The sequence below is a fragment of the Phragmites australis genome, chromosome 9, assembly GCF_958298935.1.
Source record: "Phragmites australis chromosome 9, lpPhrAust1.1, whole genome shotgun sequence".
In the NCBI taxonomy this organism is placed as follows: domain Eukaryota; kingdom Viridiplantae; phylum Streptophyta; class Magnoliopsida; order Poales; family Poaceae; genus Phragmites; species Phragmites australis.
Window position 1 is genome coordinate 27,977,086 of NC_084929.1, and position 25,944 is coordinate 28,003,029.

The 25,944-nt window shown below is 43.3% G+C and overlaps 2 protein-coding genes and 1 non-coding gene across 6 annotated transcripts; 1 reads left to right on the top strand and 2 right to left on the bottom strand.

The window, feature by feature from the left end:
* The first annotated feature begins 1,355 nt into the window (after positions 1–1,355).
* LOC133928976 (uncharacterized) lies at positions 1,356–5,046 on the top strand. The gene is made up of 4 exons (XM_062375529.1): positions 1,356–1,723; positions 1,807–2,285; positions 2,385–2,700; positions 3,524–5,046. The coding sequence occupies exons 1-4, from the start codon at positions 1,502–1,504 to the stop codon at positions 4,766–4,768; spliced, it is 2,262 nt and encodes a 753-aa protein (XP_062231513.1). The 5' UTR covers positions 1,356–1,501; the 3' UTR covers positions 4,769–5,046.
* Positions 5,047–5,734: 688 nt separating this feature from the next.
* LOC133928977 (protein ROS1C-like) lies at positions 5,735–22,004 on the bottom strand. Of its 4 annotated transcripts, none has more exons than XM_062375532.1 (21): positions 21,677–22,002; positions 20,552–21,039; positions 18,268–20,430; positions 17,549–17,639; positions 16,684–17,429; positions 16,540–16,602; positions 16,057–16,451; positions 15,671–15,750; positions 15,243–15,327; positions 15,078–15,169; positions 14,912–14,980; positions 14,767–14,803; positions 14,124–14,206; positions 13,271–13,705; positions 12,789–12,825; positions 12,657–12,720; positions 12,443–12,582; positions 11,575–11,640; positions 11,331–11,445; positions 11,215–11,253; positions 5,735–6,401 (listed from the first exon to the last, which is right to left on the bottom strand). In XM_062375532.1, exons 2-21 carry the CDS (start codon positions 20,781–20,783, stop codon positions 6,280–6,282), a joined length of 5,154 nt encoding a protein of 1,717 aa, XP_062231516.1. In that variant the 5' UTR covers positions 20,784–21,039; positions 21,677–22,002; the 3' UTR covers positions 5,735–6,279. The 4 variants fall into 4 exon arrangements, with proteins under 4 accessions (XP_062231516.1, XP_062231515.1, XP_062231514.1 ...); XM_062375531.1 differs by adding an exon at positions 21,162–21,226 and having other exon boundaries at positions 16,540–17,429; positions 21,677–22,001; XM_062375530.1 differs by having other exon boundaries at positions 16,540–17,429; positions 21,677–22,001.
* On the bottom strand, positions 9,392–9,530 carry LOC133929970 (small nucleolar RNA Z247). The gene has a single exon (XR_009911690.1). It is a non-coding gene; the product is annotated as a small nucleolar RNA Z247 (small nucleolar RNA).
* Positions 22,005–25,944: the final 3,940 nt, after the last annotated feature.

Below are 25,944 nucleotides of genomic sequence, written 5' to 3' on the forward strand. Positions count from 1 at the left end.
AAGCTTTATCCCTAATTTTTTTAATCAATCAACGGTCTATATTTATTAGACTTGCTACGGGTCACAGGGTGTCCGAAATGGACATTTGAATAGCAAAATAGGTTCGTCTCAACGAGATCTACACAGTTGCGATCTCTGATCGTTCATATGAACAACGCATTAAAAAGTCAACATTTGGTCAACATTCCTTTTTCTTTTTTTAATATTCGGCATTACACTGGTGCTCTCGGGCCTCAACGACCTGTGCGCACTTGTCTGCGAGTTCGAAAAGCTCGATGGTGCTACGGACTTGCTTAGTGCCTAGCTTTTCGACCATCTTCTGGTCACTAACCCCCCTCCGGAAGGCGATAACCATGGATTCACCCGTGATCTTTGGAACGATGTTCCGGTGTTCGGTGAAACACCGAATGAAATCTCGTAGTGACTCATCATGTCACTGCCTGATTTAGTACAGGTTATCCTCGACCTCTGGTCGGGCATAGGTTCCTTGTAAATTGGTGACAAACTAGTCGCACAAGTCTTTCCATGAGTGGATCGACCTGCGGGGGAGGTTCATAAGTCAGAATCAGGCTAAGTCAATCAACACAGTAGAGAAATAGTTCGTCATGACCTTTCCGTTGCCACCCACGGCCTGCACCATGGTGATGTAGATATGTAGGAGTTTCTCTGAATTAGAAGAGTTGTCATACTTTTTGGCTAGGATCGGTCGGAACTTGTTCGGCCAGCGTACCTCTCGCAACCATATTGATAAGGTGTTGCACCCTATCTCGAAACGGGGAGTCACCGTATGATGGGTAGTCGCACGTGCCTGAGAAGAGAGACGACGGTCACGAGATCCTGACAATAGGATGGAGGAATCCGACGCCTTTTTTTATGAGAGGAGGCAAGCGATAAGACCGCCTGCCCTTATTCTACTCTCATCGGTTGCAGTGTTGTACTCTCGTTTAGCCCTCTAGCCTTAGATCGCACTCCAGAGATCGCGGTGACAAAGAGTCACCAGGGCTTCGATCAGGTTTGGAGTGGGTGTATCGCCAACCTGCGATGGGAGCTGCTGCTGCTGCCTCCTGATTCCTGAACTGGAGTGAGCTCGCGCTGCCAACCACGCCGGACCGGGAAGCCGGAGCACCGACCCCGAGGTCCTACAGGGCGGACACCGTTGGCTTCATGTCGTACCCTGTCCGTTACGGCGAACCCGCGCCACGCGCCCGGTGGGCACGGCCTGCGGCGCCGTTGCGTGCGTGAAGGGGAGAGGGGAGCGACGCGAGTGGTCACGCGGTAGTGGGCTAGTGGCGTAAAGCAGAAGGGTTCAAGGCAAAGCACCGGCCGCCACGTGACCGCACACCGTGCCCCACGGGTGAGAGCCCCACACCCTTGCACAGGTGCCGCACCGCACACGACGCGGCAGGGCAGGCGCAGTGGCGCACTCGCACGGGCGGGCGGTTAGGTGAAGCAGCGAAAGCGATTCGGACGGTGGCGGCACAGAGTCCTCGTGCCGCTTTGGATGCTGCGACTGGACCGGACGCCGCTCCCGAGACTTGAGAAGATGAGAGAGGCCGCGCTGAGGCCTGAGGGTGGGCGGGCCGCGAGACTCCACGGGGCTCTCGGGATGGCGGCGGCGGACGCGACGACGGCCATGACCATCGACTTCCTCCGCGCGCGGCTCCTCTCCGAACGCTCCGTCTCCCGCGCTGCCAAGGAGCGCGCCGACCAGCTCGCCAGGCGGGTAAGTGCGCGCGCGCGCATTCTCGTCGCTTCCTGCATCCGCGTTTCCGGCCTGCTGCCTAATTACCGCTCACGTTGCTGCAGGTCGCGGAGCTGGAGGAGCAGCTCCGGATGGTGACGGCCCAGCGGCGCAAGGCGGAGCGGGCGGCCGCGGAGGTGCTCGCCATCCTCGACTCCCAGGGCTTCGGCGGCCTATGTGACGCCGCGGCCGACTCCGGCTCCGAGGACGAGGTCGACAACGGCAGCCCTGATGCCGCCGAAAGTGACCGCGGTGGCGGTGGCAATGCCCGCGGGGAGGCGCCGGAGGACGCGTTGTCGGGGTCGGAGCTTGGAAGCCAGGCGGCCGCGGCTCAGGCCGGGCGGCTGTCGTGGAAGGGCCGCGCCGCGAACCCCGACTGGGAGAGGCAGCGACCGCAGCAGCAGCAGCAGCAGAAGGGTAGGCAGCTCAGGCAGAGGCACAGCCATGGCCATAGGAGGGGCTGCATTTACTCACGCGCCGCCGATTCGTCGCCTAAGTACCATCCGGGGCAGTCGTGCCGGAAGATCAAGAGGAAGGAGCTGAGGTCCAAGCATTGCACATTGCTCAAATTCGTGACAATTGATGATCTGTAGTTGTGTATTGGCTACCTGACTTAATGTAGTCATACTGTTTCGATTGACAGATCTCAGACAGAAGGCGGGGAGGACAAGGAGGATGTTGCTGGGGAGAGCACAGAGGGGCAAGAGATATCCGATTGTACCGTTTGTACTGATGAGCGGCCAGATTTCGATGGTGAGGTAAGCCATGATGAGCAAGGTTCTTCGAGCAATGGAAGAGTCGAGGATGGCGGTGATCGGTACAGCATGGATTATGAAAAGGAGGGGGAGATGGAGAGGGTACTGGAGAAGCAGGCTGAGCTCATTGGGCAGTACGAGGCTGAAGAAAATGCTCAGAGGGAGTGGGAGAAGAAATTCAGGGAGAGCCAACATTCAACTGCGGTACCCACTATCCTTTTCAGATATGATGCATCGTCGATTAAGTAGTTCTTGTGCTATTATTCTCACAAGTATGCACATTGTTCCATGTTCAAAGATTAACATTGCATGTTGCTGCCGTTTATTTATTTCAAGAATACACAGGAGAGTGTATCTTTTGAATTAAGATCTAAGAAGGGAACAAAACAAACGAACAAACAAGTAACTTGAAACAGCAATAAACAAAAGGAATAATTTCATCTATACTACTTTAGATGCATTTTTCATCTATACCACCAGCTCGTGTCATTGACATATAGGACTAGACCTCACGTGTCATTGACACCACTGATAGTATAGATGAACAGTGCATCTAAAGTGATGGTATGGATGCAAATTCCCCTAAACAAAAACAACAAGCAAGGCCTAGACCAGAAGAACAGTGCCACAAGACAATGTTAACATATTTTATAGCCTTGCTATAAGATGTCTTAAGAACTTAAAATGGACTTTATTGCGCCAACATTTTATGTTGTTGTCAAATACTTTGTTTTAATCATTCAAAACATATCAGGTTTTCCTTCTTTTTTCTTTTGGTGTAGTGCACTGTGTGTTACTGTGTTTTCCTTATTCTATTATTTTTACTGTGGTTTCCTCCCGTGAAACTTGCTTGTTGACCTGGTGTGGAATAATTAATTTACTCTTAACATGAAATGCTTGCTGTCATGTGAACCAAACAATTTGTTTTTACTTTATTCTTTGTCTTGAGCTTTGCATTTGAGTGGATAAAAAAAACTGAAATGAGCTAATATTTCCGTAATTTGCACTTGTGCTCTCCAACTTCCAGGATAATGTTAGCTTAAGCAATAAGCTAAATCAAACCAAAAATGCTTGTGGGAAGAGGGAAATTGCACAGATTATGGATAAAGGAGTGGTCTGTGAACAGGCAAAATCAAGCGAGAATAATATCTTTGGCATCAGAAATCCTTCTGAATATCTACCAAAGGAATCTGTTTCAGAGTTGCCACCAAATGCAGCAGAAGATAGTGCTATTCAGCAGTGCAAAGTTGATGACTACCATGATTTTGGAAAGACTACTGCAACAGTTGCTTCAAGCAATGGTGAATTGCAGGTTACGAAGGATGTGTTGGTAAATATAAGCTGTCTTGAAATTGTTGAAGGAAGTGGTACTACTCTTGGAAAATCATCTCTCTCACCACAAGGAAGCTGTGATAGCACCCTAAATGCAAGACATAATAAAGGTCAAGGAGATGAAAATTCAGACAGTGGTTCAAGCTACCATGCAGATGCTCGCTCTTCTGAGCGCTACATAAATGCACCATTAGTTGGGAGCCCTTTAAGTGATACCCCTAAAAGCGAAGTCTCGGAGTGGAGTTCGTCCTTCTTTCATAACCATACTGATAACCAGCTTGATGCACAGCTGCATCAACCATCAAACGATGATGTAGGAGGGGTGCTAGTAGCCCTTCGACGTGCCAAGATGTCTCTCAGAGAAAAGCTGAGCAGGCCAAGTTCACCCAGCCAGAACATATTGGCACTTCCAGCACCGGAGGATTGCTACGCAAACCATGATTTGCTAGTCAACGACATGCAACTTTCACTCAGCAGGTCAACTCCTCTCAGCCAGGAAATATTGACACTAGCAGCACATTCAGACTACCTTAACAGGATCTTACCACGGGACGATGTGAAAGTACCAGTAGGCCCTGCTGGTTTGTTCCGTTTGCCAATAGACTCGTTTCCTGGAAATGAGATGGCCTCAAGTGATAGCTATGGTTCAAGGTTCAGTTTGACAGCAACAAGTCGAGTCAACATGACATCAAGCTATCCTACCAATCATATCATGTCAAATCCATCGTTCTCTCAAGGGTTCTCACTGGATCCATATTATGATCCTCGTAGTTCCATGATGCTAGCAATGCCTACTGCTGGTGGGTGTAGCATTCCAGTGTCAGATTTCAGAATAGGGGGTGGTTCCTTCCTCCCTGAAGTTCCGAGGCCGGGCAACGATTTCAAAAGGGTTATTCCTTCTGGAGACGCAGTCACGCACTTCCAGTACGGTCATGATTAGAGCCTCGATAAGTTGAGTTGTAGCTGCGCATGCTTTGAATCCCACTAAATCTATTATAGTGTTGAGTTAGATGCTATTTGTTGCATCAGTTTTGCCTATGGTTTGGTAACAATGTTTGTCATGTAGTATTGCAATCTATGAACAAGTTCTGTTTATAAGCAGTATTGGTGTTTGAAATATTCTTCTGTTATATGTCATGACAAGGCACTAGGATGCCAGTACTAGTGTTCGAAAACAACGCTGTCCTGTGAGCAAGCATTTCCTCCGAGTTGTATATGAAGAAACAGGCAAAGATACCTACCTGAAAGCTCTGAAGTCTGCGGTCTTCTGAAGGATGTTTTACAATACGCAGTTACGCATCCATCATGGCAGGTATTTCTTTTTCCTGGTATTTTTGGGCATCCGTTCTTTGTATCATATATTTTATGTGGCAAGAGGGCCTTTTCATCATAGCAAGTATAGCTCGCTTGCTTCTCGAGCAATCCTTATTTTGCAACTCTCATTACAATGCTAATATGCTAGCCATGTTAGTGCCACCAGCCCACCACCATTGCTGTCCATCATCGTCCCAACACACCGCGTGATCGTCATAATGATTTCACCAAAAACCACACTGAAAAACTATTGAATCTAGTTAAGTCCCTTACCGTGAAATTTGCAAGTTTCGAAACTACTGGTTTGAAAGGTTAATTTTTCTGAATCGTTAGTTGATCTTGCGACTCAGAAGTTGAACCTCTTTTATGTTGAAAGTTATTGTTTGTTATTTAAGTTATGAAGCCCAATACAAGTTTAATTTTTGGGAGCTATGGTGCGCCGGAGTTGGACAGGAATCTCAGCCACCAGCAAAAAAAAATGTCTCGGACTGGAAATACATAAACATCCTCTAGAAACCCCAGAGCTTCTGGTAAAATTTCAAAAAGAAATAAAAATAAAACACAAAGTAGTAGTCAAGTCCACAGGACGAAATAATAAGGTGCTGACAATTTTATTACAGCATGCCCGCTTGCAGCAAACTCTGATGACATGACACTGTTCGTTCGTATCTTCCAGATGCACGAAAACAGCTAGTTGTGAAAATCAGTGATGTAGACAACATGAATATACAGGTACAGAAACAAGGTTTTTGCCAAGCTATCCAGTGATGAAACAAATGGTGTGTAGCACACAACATGATACCAGTACATAAATCTAGTACATGTACAATTGATAAACCAAATGAAATGCTAATAAGATACAAGTGTCTCAGAAAGGAAAACAATGGCATCCTACACAGATTAACAGGTAAATGATAATTTACATAAAACTTGCACCAGCGGTGCATACGAAAACATTTGGTGCTTTCTCATGTTGAATTAGTTTCCACATCTGAGAATTAACAGTTTCCAACTCCATGGTTTATTACCTCGAAGAATGGCCTTCGTTCGGCAGGAACTAATATGACCCATGAACAGATCGAGAGTGAATGGTATCACCATAAACATAATGTTTATAGATTTGATATCTTTGCTAAATTAGAGTGCTTGCTCAGTTGCTGCTGTCTTGCGGGATCTTGGCCTTGCTACAACGTGCAAATGGGGGCACAGAGGCCTTGGTGCCCTAGTTTCCATCTCAAATCCTCGCACACAGACAAATCCTGCATTGCATTTTAGTCTTTCCTAAGGAAACACCAAATAGATCATGCATGAAGGGTAAAGATAATGGGTGCAAATACTCAAAAGAACATGTAAACATTGTTGAACCATGTCGACCCTCACAAGCAGACAATCATACACAAATATTGAATACCAAAACACTTGCAAGATCAAAGATACTGAAGTAATAAAAGATTCCAGCAGCACTGGCCGAAAGGCCATGTGAAGAATAGCTTTCTTAGGTCACAGTCAAGTTATTTTGCTAAAAAAGTCGTAGTTAAGTTGACACCTAAAAACTGCTTCAGTCCGCATTTGAAAGATAGTTTTATGGATAAACATACACATACATTCTGTTCCACTTATCAATATCATTAGTTCATTTCTCTAAAAGAATTGCCAAAACGCGCACTGATCCTCGTGGGATCGTGGTCTTTATATAGCAAGAGAGTTACAACGATTACATGGTCTAAGATCCGAAATAGCAGCTATGATCCTGCATGTAAGCTAACAGCCACCCGACGTGGTCACCATGCGCGCCTGACGCGGTCACCGCGCACTGGACGCGGTCTCCATACATGCACAGCGCACACATACACATACATGAATACAGTATTTCTAACAGTCCCCCTCAATCACAACGGGAGCAACGAACGTTGAGATTGCGACAATTAGCGACGAACGGAGCTCTTGAGAGTGGCTTCGTCAGAACATCTACGATTTGATCTTTGGATGAGATAAACCGTACCTCCATCGCCTTGCAAGTTACTTGCTCTCGAACAAAGTGGAAATCAACCTCAATATGCTTAGTTCTCGCATGAAACATCGGATTAGCTGTTAGATAGGTGGCCCCAAGATTGTCACACCAAAGCCGAGGTGGCTTGTGCTGAAACACACCAAGCTCTTTTAGTAGAGACTGAATCCAGATTAGTTCTGCCGTGACGTTGGCTATGGCTTTACTATATTATCACGAAGTCGTGTTCGCATTGAGTGCTGTCTGGTGCGAACACGACTTCGTGATAATATAGTACAGTCACGGCAGAACTAATCTGGATTCAGTCGTGTTCGCATTGAGTGCTGTCTGGTGGTCTCAAGCGGTTGAGATGGACCTGGTTCTTCTCTGTCCTGATTTGGACTAACACTGTCGGCCGAACTTGAATCAGCAGAATCCTGAGCTGAGACACCTGCAGACAATGGACTAGCACTCGAGAGATCATTGTTAACAACAGGACTAGTTTGACTATCACTCAAGTGAAAGACATCTATTGCTGGTTCAACCTGGTTGGGGTTTTTGGTTGTGTTTAGATTGGTGAGAGAGGTTTCAGTGTATTGGATGGGTTTGGTCAGAATTGGTAGAATGGTTGGATGGTGAGAAATCCTTGGTGACTGATTCTTTTCAGAGGAGTGAATAGCAAAGGGAAAAATGGTTTCATCAAAAACAACAACCCGAGAAATGTAAACTCGACCAATTGTTCGATCAAAACATTTATAGCCTTTATGTGAGGAACTGTAACCAAGAAATATGCACTACTTAGTTCTGAAATTCAGTTTCCTAGAATTGTAAGCCCGAAGATTGGGCCAACAAGCACAACCAAAAACACGTAATCTTGAATAATCTGGCATTGTGCCAAGAAGCTTATGTAAAGGAGTGTCATAATTTGTAGTGCGGCTGGGCATTCTATTTATCAAATAACAAACTGTATTAAAAGATTCATCCCAGAACCGCAAAGGCATTTGTGCCTGAGCAAGCAGTGCAAGACCGGTTTCCACCACATGGCGATGTTTTCTCTCTACCATGCCATTCTGTTGGTGAGTGTGAGGACAAGAGAGCCGATAGTCGATCCCAGAATTTTTGAAGTAGTTGTGTAGACGATGATATTCACCCCCCCCCCCCAATCGGATTGAACCGAACAAATTTTGGAATTCAGCATGTGCTCGACATGCTTCTGAAACTGAAAGAACACCGGCTCAACCTCAGATTTACACTTCAGAAAATAGATCCACACATATCTACTATAGTCATCAATGAAAGAAACATAGTACTTTGAATTATTGACTGATGGGAGAGCTGATCCCCAAACATCAGTGTGAATCAATTGCAAGGGAGCTGTAGATACATGTAAAGAAGAATTGTAAGGGAGCTGATGTGCCTTACCTTGTTGGCAGGCATCACAGACCAGAGAAGGTGAGATATTTGTGTCTACACCTATGTTATTCTCTTGAAGAATTCGCAAAGTAACTGGAGAGGCTGGATGCCCAAGTCTTCTATGCCATTGCTCTTGAGAAATTCTGGCCGATAGCAAGGCTTGACTGGAACTATTATTTGGCAAAACATAGAGACCATTTCTACATTTGCCTGTGAGAAGTGTGTTCTTCGTGGCTCGGTCCTTGACAAAGAAAGCATTGGGGTGAAATTCAACAAAAGCATTATTATCAGAAGCTAATTTTCGGACAGAAATCAAATGCTTGTTGATTTTAGGTGCATACAGGACATGGTTCAGATATAAGGGTCGAGTTAAACCAGCAATTGATGAGTATCCAACATGAGAAATAGACAGACCTGCCCCATTAGCAACTTGAATTTGATCCCCTCCAGTGTAGCGGTCCTTGGTGGTTAGGCGCTCAAGATCGTTGGTGATGTGATCCGTTGCTCCGGTGTCAACGTACCAATTGGAGTCGACGGAGTAGCCATTAGTGACAGCAGCAGCTTGCTTGACATTGTCGTCGGATTGGTAGGCTTGATCAAATCTATGCCAGCAGCGAAGTGCATCATGACCAGGTTTGTGACAAACCTAACAGAGGACATCGCGTGGCACCCCATTGTTGATCTGTCCTCCGGAAGCTGGACGACTGCTACGACTTCCTTGGGATCGTCCGCCACCACGACCGCGTCCACGGCCATTTCGGCCTGAATTGCCACCACCGTGACTGAAATTTCTGCTGACATTGTTGGCCGAAGAAACCTGAACAACAGTGTTGTTATGTTCTTGTCTCATCTCATAGCTCAACATGTGTGCATATACGTCGCTGACGGAGTACGAATCAGCACGCGTGGTGATACTTGTCACCAGTGGATCGTAGTCTGGACCGAGGCTGCGTAAGATGTACGCGATTAATTCTTCATCTTCAAGTGGTTTTCCGATGGCGGAGAGGGTGTCGGCGAGTCGCTTCACCTTGCGGAAATAATCCACAATGCCAAGATCCTTCTTTTGGATTGTGGCGAGCTGCATCCGTATCTGCATGATACGTGAGCGAGAGCTCGACGCGAACATCTTTTCCAGAGTGCGCCATGCGTCGCGTGCGGTGGTGATTCCCACCAGGTTGCCGAGGACGTCCTCGGTGAGAGGAGAGAATGGCGCTGAGCACGAACTGGTCCTGGTGGTACCAGTTGGTGTCCTCGGGGTTGACGGCGATCCTTCGCTGGTCGCCTTCTTCAGTTGGTGTAATGGTGATGGTCTGGCTTGGTGACGGCATGGAACCTTCGACGTATCCGATAAGCCCTTGGCTTCTGAGGTAGGGGAGGATTTGAGCTGACCACAGCAGGTAATTTTCCTACGTAAGCTTCACATTGATCATGTGATTGAACGAGGGCGCAGGCATTTGGCCGGATGGAATGGATGTGGAAGAGGAATTGGTGAAGGAAGATTGTGGGCTGCCGGACATGGCATGAACTCAGTGGTTTGGATCGTGGCTCTGGTACCATAAAAGAATTGCCAAAACGCGCACTGATCCTCATGGGATCGTGGTCTTTATTTAGCAAGAGAGTTACAACGATTACATGGTCTAAGATCCGAAATAGCAGCTATGATCCTGCATGTAAGCTAACAGCCACCCGACGTGGTCACCATGCGCGCCTGACGCGGTCACCGCGCACTGGACGCGGTCTCTATACATGCACAGTGCACACATACACATACATGAATACAGTATTTCTAACATTCTCTATTCATATTGGCAATCTACTACCTCCGTTCTTTTTTACTTGACATTTCTGTGCACATGGATTGCTAACACGGGAGGAGTTTGTAACGAGAGATTTGAAGGAATGAAATATCCCCAAATAACTATCCACGGATAGAAGCGTGTGGAAGTTAGCAATCCACGTGCTAGAACCATATCCTATACTTCAGTCTCCTTGTACTGTTATTACTTTATTTTTTACTATTACTAATACATTTATTATCATTATTATTTTCTCATCATCTTTTTAGTTAGATCTTGTGGGTTTCATCTCTAGCCTACCCCAACTTGCTTGGGACAAAGGCTTTGTTGTTGTTGTATTTCCATGCCTTCAACCTTTCTGAAGTTTGACCACTTATATATTTAAAACTACATAGATTTGTTATATGAAAATTGTATCATTAGATTTTTCACTATAAATGCTTCCATAATATTACATTTTTTATTACAATTTGATGTATTATAAAAAGTAATGGCTAAACTCGCATCTCGAAGACCGTGAAAAGTCAAAAACATCAAGTAAAAAAGAATGGAGGCAGAGTTTTTTAGCCATAATTATTCCGTCGTTCCAAGACGTCTCCACCTCCACTATTCCAAGGTTATCTTAAAACATAGACTAGGTCCAGATCAATCATATAGGCAGCATGAAATGTTTTCTTCAATACTGAATGGACACCTCGTGACAATCAGGAGTCTTCTATAACTATTGAGACACTGTAAACTGTGATTGGATATGTTATGGTAAAAAATACTGGTCATATCACAGGATCTGCATTCTGAAAACTGTTTGATGGCAAGAGGCAAGATGTTTCCCCAGAATAGCATGTGTTGACAGAACAAGAGAAGTCTCGTTCATACCTCTCCAGAAGCAGTGTTGTATTTCTTCTGTTGTTAGACCTAAGTGATCGAAATAACTGTTGTTGGTACCATTAACAGATAATATTTCTTTGAATTGTTTGTGCAAGGGTGACAACCTTTGAATATAGTAGGTACTGAAGTCCCAAAGAAGACCATGCGCCTTTGCAAGTTCCATAACTGCTCCCTTTCGACATGTATGGGGTTTTGGCTAGATTTGTGGTCAGCAAATACCTGCATGAACAGATCCACGAAGACTGAAAAAGTCTAGTCTAAAGAGATTGGACACTAACAGGCAGCACTTGTCTACCCTTTTATTTATAAAAAAAGAAAGACGTACACAATTAATGTAGCTTGGCATACCTCATTAACTTGAAAATAGGTGCCATTAAGTGGGAAGCTACCCCTCATAGCTGTTCGACAAGGAACCTGTTCATGTTCCAGTAACTTGTCATTAGCTGAAATATGTTATGCATCTTAAACCAACAACAACAACAACAACAAAGACTTTCAGTCCCAAACAAGTTGGGTAGACTAGAGATGAAACCCATAAGATCTTGCAAGTCTAGTCATGGCTCTGGCACGTGGATAGCTAACTTCCACGCACCCCTGTCCATAGCTAACTTCCACGTGGATATCTTAAACCAACAATGTATTATTTATATTACTCATATCTGTTCATATTATCTAGCTAACAAAAAAAAAAATTGTATGAATATTTTAGCCCAACAGCAAAAATATATGTTGCTCTTCTTCTTGGAAGTGAAGATTATAAATTATTAGATAGAAGTTTTATATCTCTACTTTGAACCAAACTGTAGGTAAATAAAACTATGGGATAATTTTCTCAGTAGCACCAAAAGATGGGCCTGTGGCCACATGTCCATGAAAAATCTTTATTGTGCTACTGAGCAGGGATTAAAATTTCCCCAAAATTTCACGAATTTCGGTAATTTCAGTGGGGAACGAAATATCTTATTCTGGAAATTTCTTTCACTGACATGTGGGACCTACAGAGCAGAGGACGAAAAATGACCGAAATTTTGGCGAAATTTCGCAAATTTCGGTCTTTTCACCGGTGAACGAAAAAATTGTAAAACGAAATTGAAATCCCTGCTACTGAGCAACTTGACCAAAAACTAAACAGTTGATTCTCCTAAACAATTTGTTGTTCTTGGAAGTGAAAAATCTTTGTTCCATGTTCTGATATGTTCTGATATGGCTGCTTTACCAGAATTGTGCCTCTGACATATCTAGATTGGATTTCTCGTTCAGCAATACAATTATGACACATCCCATTATTGCATAAGCTGCCTTCCATTTGAGAGTCACAGCATGGTATTGGTGCCTTGCTTATTTCCTTTATTTCACCTACACAGTAGTCACAAAATTAGTGAAAATCAACTTGTATGTGTACTCATGCGTCTCAAAGAAAATAAGCTTGCCTGGTGTCCATATGGCCAATAAGTACGGACTTGGATCATCAGGTTCCCGTTGGTCAAGTCCTAACTGTTAATCATTTGCTGAATCAGGAACTGTAGTTTGAAATGCTTAAAAGAAAAATGACAGCATCTCACCTGTTGTACAAGAGGATGTGAATCTGGAAGTTCGTATCTGCAAGTAGAGAAATTGCAGTTAAAGAACTAAATGTTATCTTGATGAATGGCATTATTTACATTGGACAGTAACTATGTTGTAAGTTAGTGACGCATGTTTAACGTAAAGGAAAAGAGCACCATTGCTGGTGGAAATGCCGTACAGGTAAACATTAAAGGTGGAAGCTTCGAAGAATTACCAGATGTAGTGGAAGGCATGCTCTATATCTCTTCAAAATATCAAGTTTAAACTTGATCACATTTGTGAGGTGCAAAAGACGCAAACACTTAGTCTTGCATCTCGCAAATGCGATATAGTTCAATCTTGAACTTCGTCATACATATAGAACATGCCCCACCCAAAAAATTTTACTTTCAGAGAATTTTTTATGGAATCCTCCACGATTGGTTTTCATGCATTTTCACCTGATATCTACCCAAGCAAAAATTGGCTCTCCACTTACACATAGTGTTCTGTTCGAAGCCTATGCACATTCTTTAGTTTAGGTACAGGAATTGAAGCTGCTTCAGTGCTAATAGCAACCAATGCTTTTGCAATATCACCAGATTGGAGTTCCGTATTGCTTTCTTTAATGCAATTTTCCAAGTTATGTGCAAAAGCTTCCATGTTAAGCTTTATTGTTGGGATTTCACCGTCTTCATAAAAATCTTCAATATCATTTTCCATAGTTTCTGGATATTCTTGCTCTCTTGGACTTGATGGCTCCTCGATTATTGGCTCTGAGTTCTTAGGAAGAAAATCCCTTGCATGGATACTCCCCTCAAGGCGAGGCAGATGAGTAGAATTCAGAGTGTGCGTGCTGCTATTCTGGAAAGCAAATGGATTGCTTGACTTCACTAAGCTTTTCTCCTGAGGAGCAGGAAGTGCAAGCCTTGCACTTCATTGCAAAAGCAATCAGAAAAAGAAAGAAACTGTCAATATGAAGAGGTAAACAAAAGTAAAGCTCCTAGACAAGATCAACCAAAGTGCCAAATATGTTTGAGCTGCACAAAAAAATTGATAGACTGTGCATAAGGACTAATAGATCACAGATCCAAGTGCAGCACCGGATCAAGTTGGCTCAGAGGTATTGCACAGTGACTTTTCTACTATTGTTATATTGTGGTAGTGGAGGTAATTCCAGTAACTCTCAACCAATGGAAGTGATGTACCTATCACAAGGTTTATGTGTGCACACTGAAAGTATCAATTATGCAGGCCAATTGGTGGCGATTTGAAGTCCCCCAATTGCCCCATAAAGCTATTTTATACTCGTCACATATAAGCTATAAGGAGTACAGCAAGTGGGACAATACCTTGCAAAGGCACTTGCAAAATGCTTGCACTCACTCCTCATAGGGCATGCATTGCAATTTGGCTTATTTTTGGTACAAAAGACCTGCATGATTGATTGGAAGAAATCTTTATACATACGTGTGTGTGTGTGTGTATGTATATATATATATATATATATATATATATATAAGCAACAAGTGGGATTCAAGGTGCCTCTTATTTTGCGATTGAAGTGTAAGAAAAGAAAAAGGGGGAAATCCGAGATTTTTTATGGAAAAAAAATAGAAATATCTACACCTCTTATTTTGGTGGAGCAAGATTATGTATGTTAAGGGTATAATAGTCAAGGGTATTATGGTAATCTCCTAATCTAAGGTTTTCCTCATGTACTCTATATTTTGTTCTCATAGGCTACCATTGAATACAAGTTGTTATTCCTAACAATCTGTACAATCATTAGAGAGAAGGTTGTATAACAAATACAAGTATATATTAATCATAGGAATTCGAATTTTATAGCGAAGGCATTAGAATTTTATAGCGATTACAACTCTATTTTCCATCAAAAGCATTAGAGTTATATAAGACTGCAACTGTAAATTCACATTTGACCAATGTGCAGGCTATTCGGCTTGTTTCAAAAGGCAAATGCTCATGACATACCTTTCCAAAAGTAATCATATGATAATGTAGCTCATACCTGTGAAATAGTGATAATTTTGTTAATTATACATGATATACAGATACTGCAATTTGCATGGATTCACAAAATCTAATAAAAATGTATACTTGAGTTTTTGGAACTCACAGTGTTTGTTGATCAAGTTTACACAGGCGAGGCCAAAGATACTTTTGTATAGTCTCCAAGACAGGATACCTTTGCCAAGGTGAAAAGAATGCGGTGAAGTAAGATTTTAACTGAAAAGGTAAAAACAGAAATGAAATAAATGGTATGAACAATGCAGCACACTTACAGCTCCAGGAGATGTAACTGTAGAGATTCAGGGAGGGGTTGAATGGGCACCCATCCCAGTCTAACACATATGCGACCAACATTTGTGTCAACCTGAGTGGTCAAAGCATTGATGTGTAAATATTAATTTATGACAGGCAAATTAATTACTCCAACAGAAACTTACTGGGAAGGCAAGATGATGCAGAGTGAGAAGACGAACACACTCAACACTTTTCAGCCCCAGTCCACGTATACTTAGCAGGAAATCCCTGACAATAAACCAAATATGTTTCAATATAAACACTTGTCACTTGTGAACTACACGAGGCTCATATGAATGCGTATATTGTTCTAAGGAATCCTTCACTGCTTTAGTCTGCATTACAACGTAAAACCTTTTGTGTACTAGTAATAAACTTGGCATTTTACAGAACTTCTATGTTAGTGCACAGTGCTGAGTTTTAGATACTAATTTCCAGTGCCAACTTCAACATGTTGCACCTCTTGCTCCATTTAATTGGCCCACACACTTTAATGATGGTTGACAGTCATTTCCAGCACTGGAAAATGTCATCACCAAGGGATGAGTAAATACAAAACAGAGTATCTTACTTTGCTGAGTCTGGGGGAATATCCCTTAACCACTCAAGATCAATGCTCCCATGATCTCTGACCAAACGATTCAGGAAACTCTGTAAAACCATCAATTTTACCGTTAGGAAAAACTATAGGAATGGCAATTCCCAATTCTACAGTAAAAATCTCCTTATGGTTCGATCATCTCTATAGTAGAGCCTTATGATAAAAGACCAAAAAAAAATACTGTTGACAAAAACATCAAGTGCATATAAAACCTTTTAACTGTTCAAACATAGAGTTAAGAAATAACTATTAACTCAATCATGCAGAATTCTGAGGAAAACAAAAGTTTAAACTTCAACCAAAAATAAGCAGTGCATATAAATCATAGTTAATCCTAGTAACTGTTCAACTATTACCTGGATTCGCTCTGCTAAAACATTATTCATTCCCCTTTCCCGAATGGCATGAGCAATTCTTTGCACATCTGCGCACCTTATTGCGTCCCAATCTACAGAATCTTTTCTTTCAAAACTTCTTTCTTTCATGTGGCCTTCACTACAAGCCCGCCTTCGCAATTTATCCCAGTCGAAATTCTCCATATTCTTTTTACTTGTGGTTCTTGTTTTCTTTGGCCGTGATGCTCGTGCTGCTGCATCTGGTACTCCATTGTAGGAAGTAAAACCAGATTTCAAAGTACATTCATCTTCTTTTCTTATTGTTCCAGCTGTCATTTCACCAGTGACAAAGAGTGATTCATGCTCCTGCAAGTCTGATGCTTCAAAACTAGTCCTTTTGTCATGGTGTAACTTTACTGCATGGTTATCAAGTTTTTGTCAAGCAGTTAACAGACAAGCATTGCATTTTAATTAAAATTATAGAAGAAAGAGATGTTTGCTGACCTGGAAGCTCTGTGCTTGTTTTTGGAGAGTTCAGAGTAGCACCAGCGGTCTTACCACCCATTTCTGCCACATCAGAATCAAATGGCATGAAAAGAGTATTTTTCATCTCGATGGTGCCATTTATGAAGTTTGGTGATGCAGAACCTGAAGAAATGTTGGGAGATGTCGAAGAAACATTTGGCTCGTTTCTCAAATCTACTTGTTGAGGATCAATGGTCGAGATAAATGGCATCGTGTTACTAGAAGGAATCCCAGGTTTACTGATACCATCATCCCTTATTGCTGCTGTTTTGAGCCTCTGGCATTCCATTTCACTGGTTGTGGCACCATTTCCTGTTAATGATTTTCCATGATCCATATTGCTTCCCAGCTGCTCATAAGTTGCAGCAGAATCAACAACAACAAAATTTCTAGGTATCCCAGAACTCAAAGATAATGTTGATTGAAGATTTTCCAAAGTTACACTTTGGGAGGACGAGATCTCCTTCTGGAACTGTATCTGTTGCAGGACTTCTGAAGACGCGGTTAATTCTACAGAGGAGAAATTTGAAAATTGCTGTGCTTTATGTTCTATTTCTATCCCTTGGTGATTACAAACACTTGCATTTGCTAATCTGCAATCAAAAGAATAATTTTCAACTTTAATCAATTCATCAGCGCAAGAATTGTCCTTTGGTTCCATGTCTTTATTCTCATAGGTCATTGATAACTCCTCACAACTCACTCCTAGATCAGGTCTGGCACCATAATGAAAGAGGTCAAACATGTTTTTTTCTCCCGGCGCACTTGAGCTGATGGTTTGTTCATTGTCTTGGGTGGTAGTATCATCCTTACAATTGCTATTGACTGACCGTGACGGAAAACTTGCAGCAAGGGCCATAAAGGCAGAGCTGTAGTTTGTCAAAATAGTAGTCATAAAGGGAGCTTGTACATAAGATCAATTCATTCATCATCATTTTGTTTTAAAGAATTGAGTATTGTTGAAGCATACTGATTGTGAATGCCATACCTTGAAAGATGATCAGCTACGTTCTGAGTGAGGAAGACTCCTACTACTGAGTCAACTACAGATCCTTTCCAAGGAGAAAAGCGCCTGTCTCCTGATAAACGAGTGGTTGAGAAATTAGCCACAAGCTTCAACCATGGATTTAAAGGCAATTGAATTTTTTAATAATAGACAATGTTCTCGTACTTCTTTTCATGTGTACTGTTATGGACAAACCCAGAACAAGATACAAGTCTACATGGTTGCTATCATATTGTTCCACTGGTATTAGTGTAACATGAAAGTTTCCCGCATTGTAGACATATTTTTGTGGAGAAGAAAGCCAGAGGCCAAGTTTGGAAGCAAGAAGTTAGCTCCTCAAACTGCAAACTCTGAATGTTACCTACTAAGTTGGTACAAGAGGTAACTGAAGTTTTGAGTGGTTGATCACTTGTCAGAGATGAGCTCGAAAATTATTCATCATTGTATGTACCTCCACATTGAGGAAGATGAGTTCAGCATTACAGAGGCTAGATAATTCCTTCTCTTTCAAGCTATAAAACTATTTGGCACATGTAAAGCATTTTCGAAATTAGGTGGTTCAATAATGGGTAATATGAAAACATTTCAAGGACTGTAAACCAATTCTCTTTGGCTAGCGGGCTCTTGGGACAGGTGTTAGTAGTAGAAAGGGCAACTTATTTCAGCATATTATAGACGTTCGAAATTATTTGCAACAGTACCTTGAACAAGTCGCATGCGTGCTATAAATGAATTAGCACGGCCTTGAAAAACTTCTCTTTCTTGCTGCCACCATCTCTCCTTCTCAACATCAGTCCCATCTACAGGCTCAGCTGTTTTCCCCATTAAAAGGTTCCAAACTCTTGTTGTCTCAAAATCCAAGTCAACCTTAGCTCTAGGGCGCTGCCTTTTGACTAACTGCAAGGGCCTCTCGTATGGAACCACCATCCTACCACCATATGGGACAAGAGCATTTGACAGACCATCTGTTCCTCCAAAAGAAATAACAGCAGGTGTGGTCAGAGATAAATGCATCTCAGTTCTATGCACCTGCTCAGTGTTCAAATCAAGATGTTTCAGCTTTGATGCAACTCCTTGAAGGTAATCCATATACGGTACTGTTGATGTATTTGCTGAGATCCCTTCTGGTACTTCGTAATGAGTGTCAAGGTTGACTCTTTTATTGGCCAGGGTCTGCGGTGCAGAATTTTTTATAGTCTCTTCTGATACTTTTGATCCATCAGATCCACCATAAAAAATGCTTCCAACTAGTGGCCTGTTTTTCAGCTCCACATTTGGCTGAATGGAACTGGGACAGTGCGATCGTGCCTTTTGTGAACGTTTCTTGGTCATAAACTTAGTGTAGGAACTTTCATACAGAGCATCCATGCATGCCTGTGGCAATCTTGTTGATGCTTGTAAAGCATTATTCTCAAGATCCATAACAGAAACGAAGGAATTTCTACGGACTCGGGCTGATCTCTTCCTTTTATTACCACCAGCTTGGCAAAATTCTAGCATCTCAGCTGCAGTCCTCAAGATAATGGAGTCATGTGTACCAGTTAGGGATGATTCACCATCGTTATGGTGTGTGTGGTTCTCCACTTTCGACACCTTACTCTGACTTCTTGTGGACTCCATTTCAGTTAAGGACCTAGCTGAGCAAAGAAAACCATCTGTATTAGAATAGTTTAATTCCAAGTCTTTTTTGTTCCCTTCTATTATAGCCATCCCCGCCGTTTTTTCAATACACAACCCGGACTTACATGTGGCATCAGGTTCGCAAGTTTGTCCTACATTATCATGTTCCCTTGTTAGTTCCATACTAAATGATCCAGAAGTTGCATTTGAAACTTCTTGGGTAGGTTTTGGTGTGACCTCTGGCAAATGTATGTACTCATCTAACAATTTGTTCAGTTTCAGACTCATGCCAAAAGCTAATCCTCCTGGTGAATTTTCCATATCTACTTGCAGTCCATGTCCAATCTGCACTTCCGATCCAGTCATTGAGCATAAAGAACTTTGAGCATGAATGAGTTTCTCATAGTTGTGGTCGTGTGAGTTGGCTGGCAATGAATGGTCTCCCCGCACTCCTTGTTCCTCGAGTTCAAAATGCAGACTTCTTCGAACTGATGCATTTCTGCTTCTAGCATCAATTCCTATTTCTCTAGAGATTGATTGATCACTAACATACCCTGCACACTTTTCCAGAGAGCTGAGATTTCTTTTCTTCCGGACGTAACTTCTCTTGACCTTTTGATTTGGAGATTTTCCATCTGGTGTTGAATCTACACGTTTTTTCACTTTTTCTAGCTTGTCCTCTCGTATTACCTTTGGTCTGTGTTTTTTCCTCCGAGTCTTCAGTTTTCGTGCTGGGGATTCCTCATTCCTGAATGCTTCAGTTTTCTCAGCACCTGAAATCTGCATCTCTATCTGAGTTAATGTTTTCTCCTTGAGTACAGCTGGTGTTGACAAAGGTGTGTGCTCACTCTGATTGATTTGTGTCTTGGGCTTTTTTTGCATCGGCTGGTACACATGCATGCTGTCGTCAGCGGATCCTTCTGCACGAAGGGAAGTTGATTCTTGAGAATGCTGAACTTGTGTTTCCAAGGTGTTTGCAGGAATCACTGATTCCAAATTACTGTGGTTGTCACAGAAAATTGTTGTTGCGGATTGTTGCAGTTGGCTAGCTTCTGTTCCATTTCCAGTCTTGGATGCTTCGTCATCTAAACCATTTGGCCGAAGATGTATAGGTGCATGCTCAGAATTGTATTTATCTGGAGTGGCTAGTTGTGAAGGATTCATTGCCATATCACTTGTAACAATGTTTGATGCTCTTCCAAGTGACAAGAAATTACTCCCAGCAAGCTGAATAGAAGCTCCTCCTTCAGAATATGTAGAGCATGAGCATACAAAGGCATTCAGTACATTCATAATGTATGGTGATTCAGTCACATAGCTGAACTAAAATGACACCTCGAAAGAAAAACATCAAGAAATGCTTACCCTCTGAAACACCAGCCAAGGCAGGGGCTGGCATAAAACTATGACACAGTGGCAGCTGCGGTCTCGATCCCCTTCCGGTCAGCCGCCTATGGAACACTAAGATACTAATAGGCACCTGTGTGCATCCCTCGGGCACATTCCAGGATGGCTGGATGGAGGGTTCAGCGTGTTCTTCAGCTGCGCGGCTCATCGGACTCGAGAAAGCAGCTTGTGGGGCAGAACTCTCGTGCATGGCATTCAAGACAGACGTGGAGCATGCGGAGAATAAGGCCAGCAAGGCGATCAGGCTACTGTCGTCTGCTGCGGCTGTACCAGCAAGATTTTGACAGCCTAAGTTGGGCACCCCAGCGCTCAGAATAGAGGCCTATTGCCAGGGATGTTTGTATCGCCTCTCCCAGCCGACATGCCCGGGTCGAATTCCCCTGGTTCTCAGCAGGAGTTGCCTGCAGGTTGAGCCCTGAGGGGTGAATCTTTGTTTCTTCCACCACCTGCGTAAATAACAAGATCGCATGGCATCAGGGAAAGCATAAATAACACCAACAAAGGAAACGGAATGGGGTTAAAACCTCCCCAAACCCCTGGAAAAGAATTGCACAAAAAAACTTTTTACGAAGTTTGGTTAATTCCATTGCATCCGATAATCAAAGTTGCAGCGCTCCAATCAGAATCATCTTACTGTACAGAAAATCGCAGGCAAAGGAGAGATCAGCAGATTATTCTTGCTAGCTGCCCAAGGGAAAAAGAGGAAGAGAGGCACAAAATCACACACAAGAAGATAAGATCCCGTTCAGATGCTTGTTCTAGTAAAATGCAGAAATTTAGGTGTAACAACCAAGCTGTCCTTATAAAGAAATGGGGAAAAGAAAATTGCAGAAATTTTGGTGAAAACCTCGATTTTCTACTGCTCTCACTCCAGAGGCAGGCACCAGTTGAAACCGAAAAAAATCTCGGAAAGTAAATTTATTTTTATTAGTCCTTCACCACGCAGCAAACAAATCCGCAAAAAACTGGATGAATCCGAAAAAGATTTGTATATGTATTTGACTGCTCGCAGCAAAGAAATGGAAGAACAGAAGAAAACAAACTCTTAGAACAATTCCATCCAAGCAAGCCAATGTTTCTTACCAACAAAAGAAGATATCAATCCAGCCCACTCCAGTCGATTACAGGTGAAGTGGAGGAGGGGGGCTACGAGAGAAAATTCCTTCGAGGTGATGGTGTGCTTCGCTTCGGTGGGGGCAGAGAGGGTTTGACAATGATGCGAGGCGAAGCAAACGGGCCGGGGAGCGGGGAGGACGCGCCACCGCGAGGGGAAGGGGAAGACGAGGGCCCGCGAGCTGGGAGGAAGCGCCACCGGAAGGGAAAGGGGAAGAGGAGAGCCGGCGAGCGGGGAGTAAGCACCGCCGTGAGGCGAAGGGGACACGAAACTGGATGATTTGGAGTAGATTTTAAAAGGACGTTGTTAGCGCGCAGACGCACTGTCCGAGCGCTAACATACGATCGGACGGCCGTCACCGTCCGATTTTATAACCTAAAGCGCTATCAGTCTTTTACGAGTCAATTTACGTTTGAGCCGCAACAAAATATCACAACGGCTAGTTAAGTGACGGTATATGGATGTTATGAGTTAATATATGCTTCAATAAGTCACACTAAGGAAACATGATTGCTAATTGGTATGGAGATGTTTAAATTTAGAAGGTACAATTCAAGTTTCGAACTAAAACCTTTCATTTGAAAGATGTGGCTCAATAACTTTTTATTTGAAAGGTTCGTCTGGAGAAAATTTTAGATGAGCTTCAGCCAAATTTAAAACAGTTACAACAAAGTTTAAGATACTAAGGAGGAGCACCTACCAATATGGTTTACCCTTTTCTATTTAAAAAAAAGTTTAGTTATGTCCATTAAACTCAAACAGGTTAAAAGTAACTAAAAAAATTCATAAAATTATATTGACTTTGAAAACTATTGCATAAGGCAAAAAGGTTTGGAACATGTTTTTTACGAAAGATGTTTTAGTTTAGACGATAATGTTAGATACAAATATGATATCAAAGTTATCGACAGAATGGAGCCATTAGAGTGGAATCATGCCGATGACACACATATAAAATACACCACGGCCTCAACTACTACTCCCATTCACATCCAACATCATTATCATCCTAGAGGTCAATAGTGGTTATGTGGCCATCAGTAGCAACAGAGGCAGGCATTGAGTTGAACCTAGCGGTGTATGGGGTTCGACGCAAGCAATCCACAACAAGGTCGATCATGGGATCCAGCAGGCAATAGGTGGTCTCTAGTGGAGGAGTCGGCACAAGCAAGTGTGACTGATGTTGAGGGTGGGCGGGGATCCTCGAGCACATGGACCTATACCGGGGTAGTAGCAGACGACGAGCTCTCACGACTCGCATCAGGCGATGACGGGCCCATGTGAAGAGGGCATCGACGCGAACTTGAGCGTGGGGATGCCGATGTGGGTGACCTTCCACGCGGCTTACTAGATGCTCGGAGGCGGACATGGAGATCACAGTGCTAGTGATGTCCATTCCCCGTTGTCCTCGCATACCTCATCGGCGGTGATCCTAATGAACCACCATGGGCCGCCATTCAAGCACCCTTCATCGTCATCCACATCGGTCGCCGCCCTTCATCCTCACGTACCATGTCGGCGATGGCCCATGTGGATCGCCACGAGGTGTTGTCCTAGTGCCCTCCATCAACATCCACATCGGCCTCCACTCCACAACAATGAACTTGGCGTCGACTTTAAACCCCCTTGATGGAGACCACATGAACTCTAGGTTCAGGTCCTCCATGTGCATGCTAGAAGGCAGCGTGGGAGGAGACAAGAGCAGGTGGCCTGGAGCACCATGGCACTAGCTCATGCAGCCTCACACGCGGTGGTTGTGGATGTGCTAGAGGAAGCGGCGATCGGGAGCTAGAGGTCGCACAAGGACCAGTCGAGCCACAATGGCTGGCAGGCAGAAGGCGACGACCGGCATCAACTGTGGTGTTAGGTGGAGCTAGAGGGCGCGACGATGATCGAAGGAGACCTCGCGTGCGCCCTTGAAGCCAGCACGAGAGGCACGATGTGTGAGGCAATGAAACTAAAAGAGGAGATGGAGGGTGGACTCATCGAGAACTCTATCGTCTAAGAAGCGTAAACTAAAACCAAGTAGAGGCACTGACGATTGGTGACCTACGTTAAAGGCCAAGGTGGCATCGCGCCTTGGGTTGCCATAGGTAGTGATAGTGGTGCTGAGGCCAAAGGGAGTTATAAGGGGCAACCTCATAGAGAGTGTAGTTAGTGGATGAAATGACAGTGAGCCTAACAAATGAAGGGGGGGGGGGGAATCAGGAGGCACCGACATATGGATGGGCACGGGCCAGTGGTTCCATGCGCAAGGACCGATGTGGGTTAGTGGGTGAGGCAACACATGGATGGGCAGAGGGGCACGCGGATGGATGGGATGCACCACATGCAAGCATCGAACGGGTGTCGAGGGGCAGCGAGGCGTGATGGGCACCAACAAGAGGAGAGGCGAGCGACAAGCATTTCTATCTGCACGGGCAGTGGCATTTCATACAAATCAAATGGAGTGACGAAAGATGATCGTGGACCTCCTTAGGGCAAGTGTGAAATATTTGACCGTTAATGACTTTTAAATATTTAGTTTGAAAACATGAAAATCATAAGTCAAAAACGTCAAATATTTATGATCGAAGGGAGTATATTTGTAAGATTAGGATTAGTAGTATAGGGATCGTTGGCGTCCTAAGAGATGGGTGAATTATGATACTTAAAAACCTAAATAACTCTAAAAATTTCACAAGATAAATCTATATCAATTTATATCTAAATGTGCTCTAGATTTATCTAGTGTATCTACTCTACCGTTTAAAAGGTTTATAACCTACTCTAGAAAGATAAATTGTAAGTATATAAGTGCGGAAACATAAATAAGGTAGAGAGAACAAACTCAACACAATAAATTTTTATCCCGTGGTATCAATGGCACACAAGGCACCACTAATCCATGTAGTTCTACAAAGGATATACTCCTGATCGACAAGACTCTTTCGGTCACGGCTCTTGAGATACCAAGCCATAAGGCAAGGCTTTAAGCACGATAAGCCATCAAGCCACCAAGGCAAGGTCTCACTACTAACCTCTTTTTCGGTTACTTATACGTCATCTTCACTTCGGAGCTTGAGCCACTAAGGCAAAGGTCTCTGTGTCCCCATACAAGTTTTTTGCCGCCGCTCCACACCAAGTAGGAGGATCAACAAACTTGAGCCACCAAGGCCCATGTGCCGACGAGTCATCAAGACTCTAAGGCATCAACGTACCTCTCGATACACGATAGGATCACTCCTTGATCCACTCTCTAGGTAGCAACAACTCTTTCTAGACCTATTAGCACTAACAACTCTCTAATCTTGTATTTAATTGTCTTGAATGATCACTTTAAGCACTTTTATGGCTTGAATATCTTCTCATGTGTATATGAGGTTATTTAGACTCCAACGCCTTCAAATGATCGAATAGAGGGGTATTTATAGCTTCAAACCTACCAACTAGCCGTTGCCCTAATAGTTCAAATTCGATGTATACGTCGGATGATCCGGTGTAGATATCATAATACTCACTGGACCATCTGGTGTGTATATCTTCCAAAACTAGCCGTTGGAACTTCACTCAAAGTTTCTGTGAACACCTAACTATCTGTTGTGATCTTCATCTCTATCGCCAAACCATCCGACGTGTGTACTTGAGCCAATACAAGCCACTGACATCTTCTCTGCATAAACTACTTTGGCGTATTGTGCAGTGTATTCAATCCATAGCGTCGGACTATCTAGTGTGTTATTTGATCTTCTCTTCTGAGCAAATACAATCCGGCGTGTACTCTCTTTATTCACCAGACTATCCAGCGAGTAGAACTTCAATCTTTCAGCCTTTGCAATCTTTTTTTGCAAGAAATCCTCCAGCGCATCATCCGATGTGTACAACTCAGATCGCCGGACTATCTGACGTGTACACCTTCCTTTCCTTCTTCTGTCAGAACACTTCGATGTTCATCACTTTCATACGGTGGACCATCTGGCGTGTACTATTTTCATTGGTCGAAACATTTCAACATTTACAAATGCCTCTGCGTCAAACTTTCTGGTGTAGTCAATTTCTATGAGACTTCTCCAATTCAATCAAATTTTATCCTGGCTTTAATGGCTTCTTCACGTATTGCATCTATGAGTCCTACTAAAATATATACTTGATAAACATGTTAGTCTCATTGACTATATTACCACTAATTAATAAAATCATATACACATCCTAAAGTAAATACTACGAACTTTTTAAGAATATGTTTCCGTTGCATGGT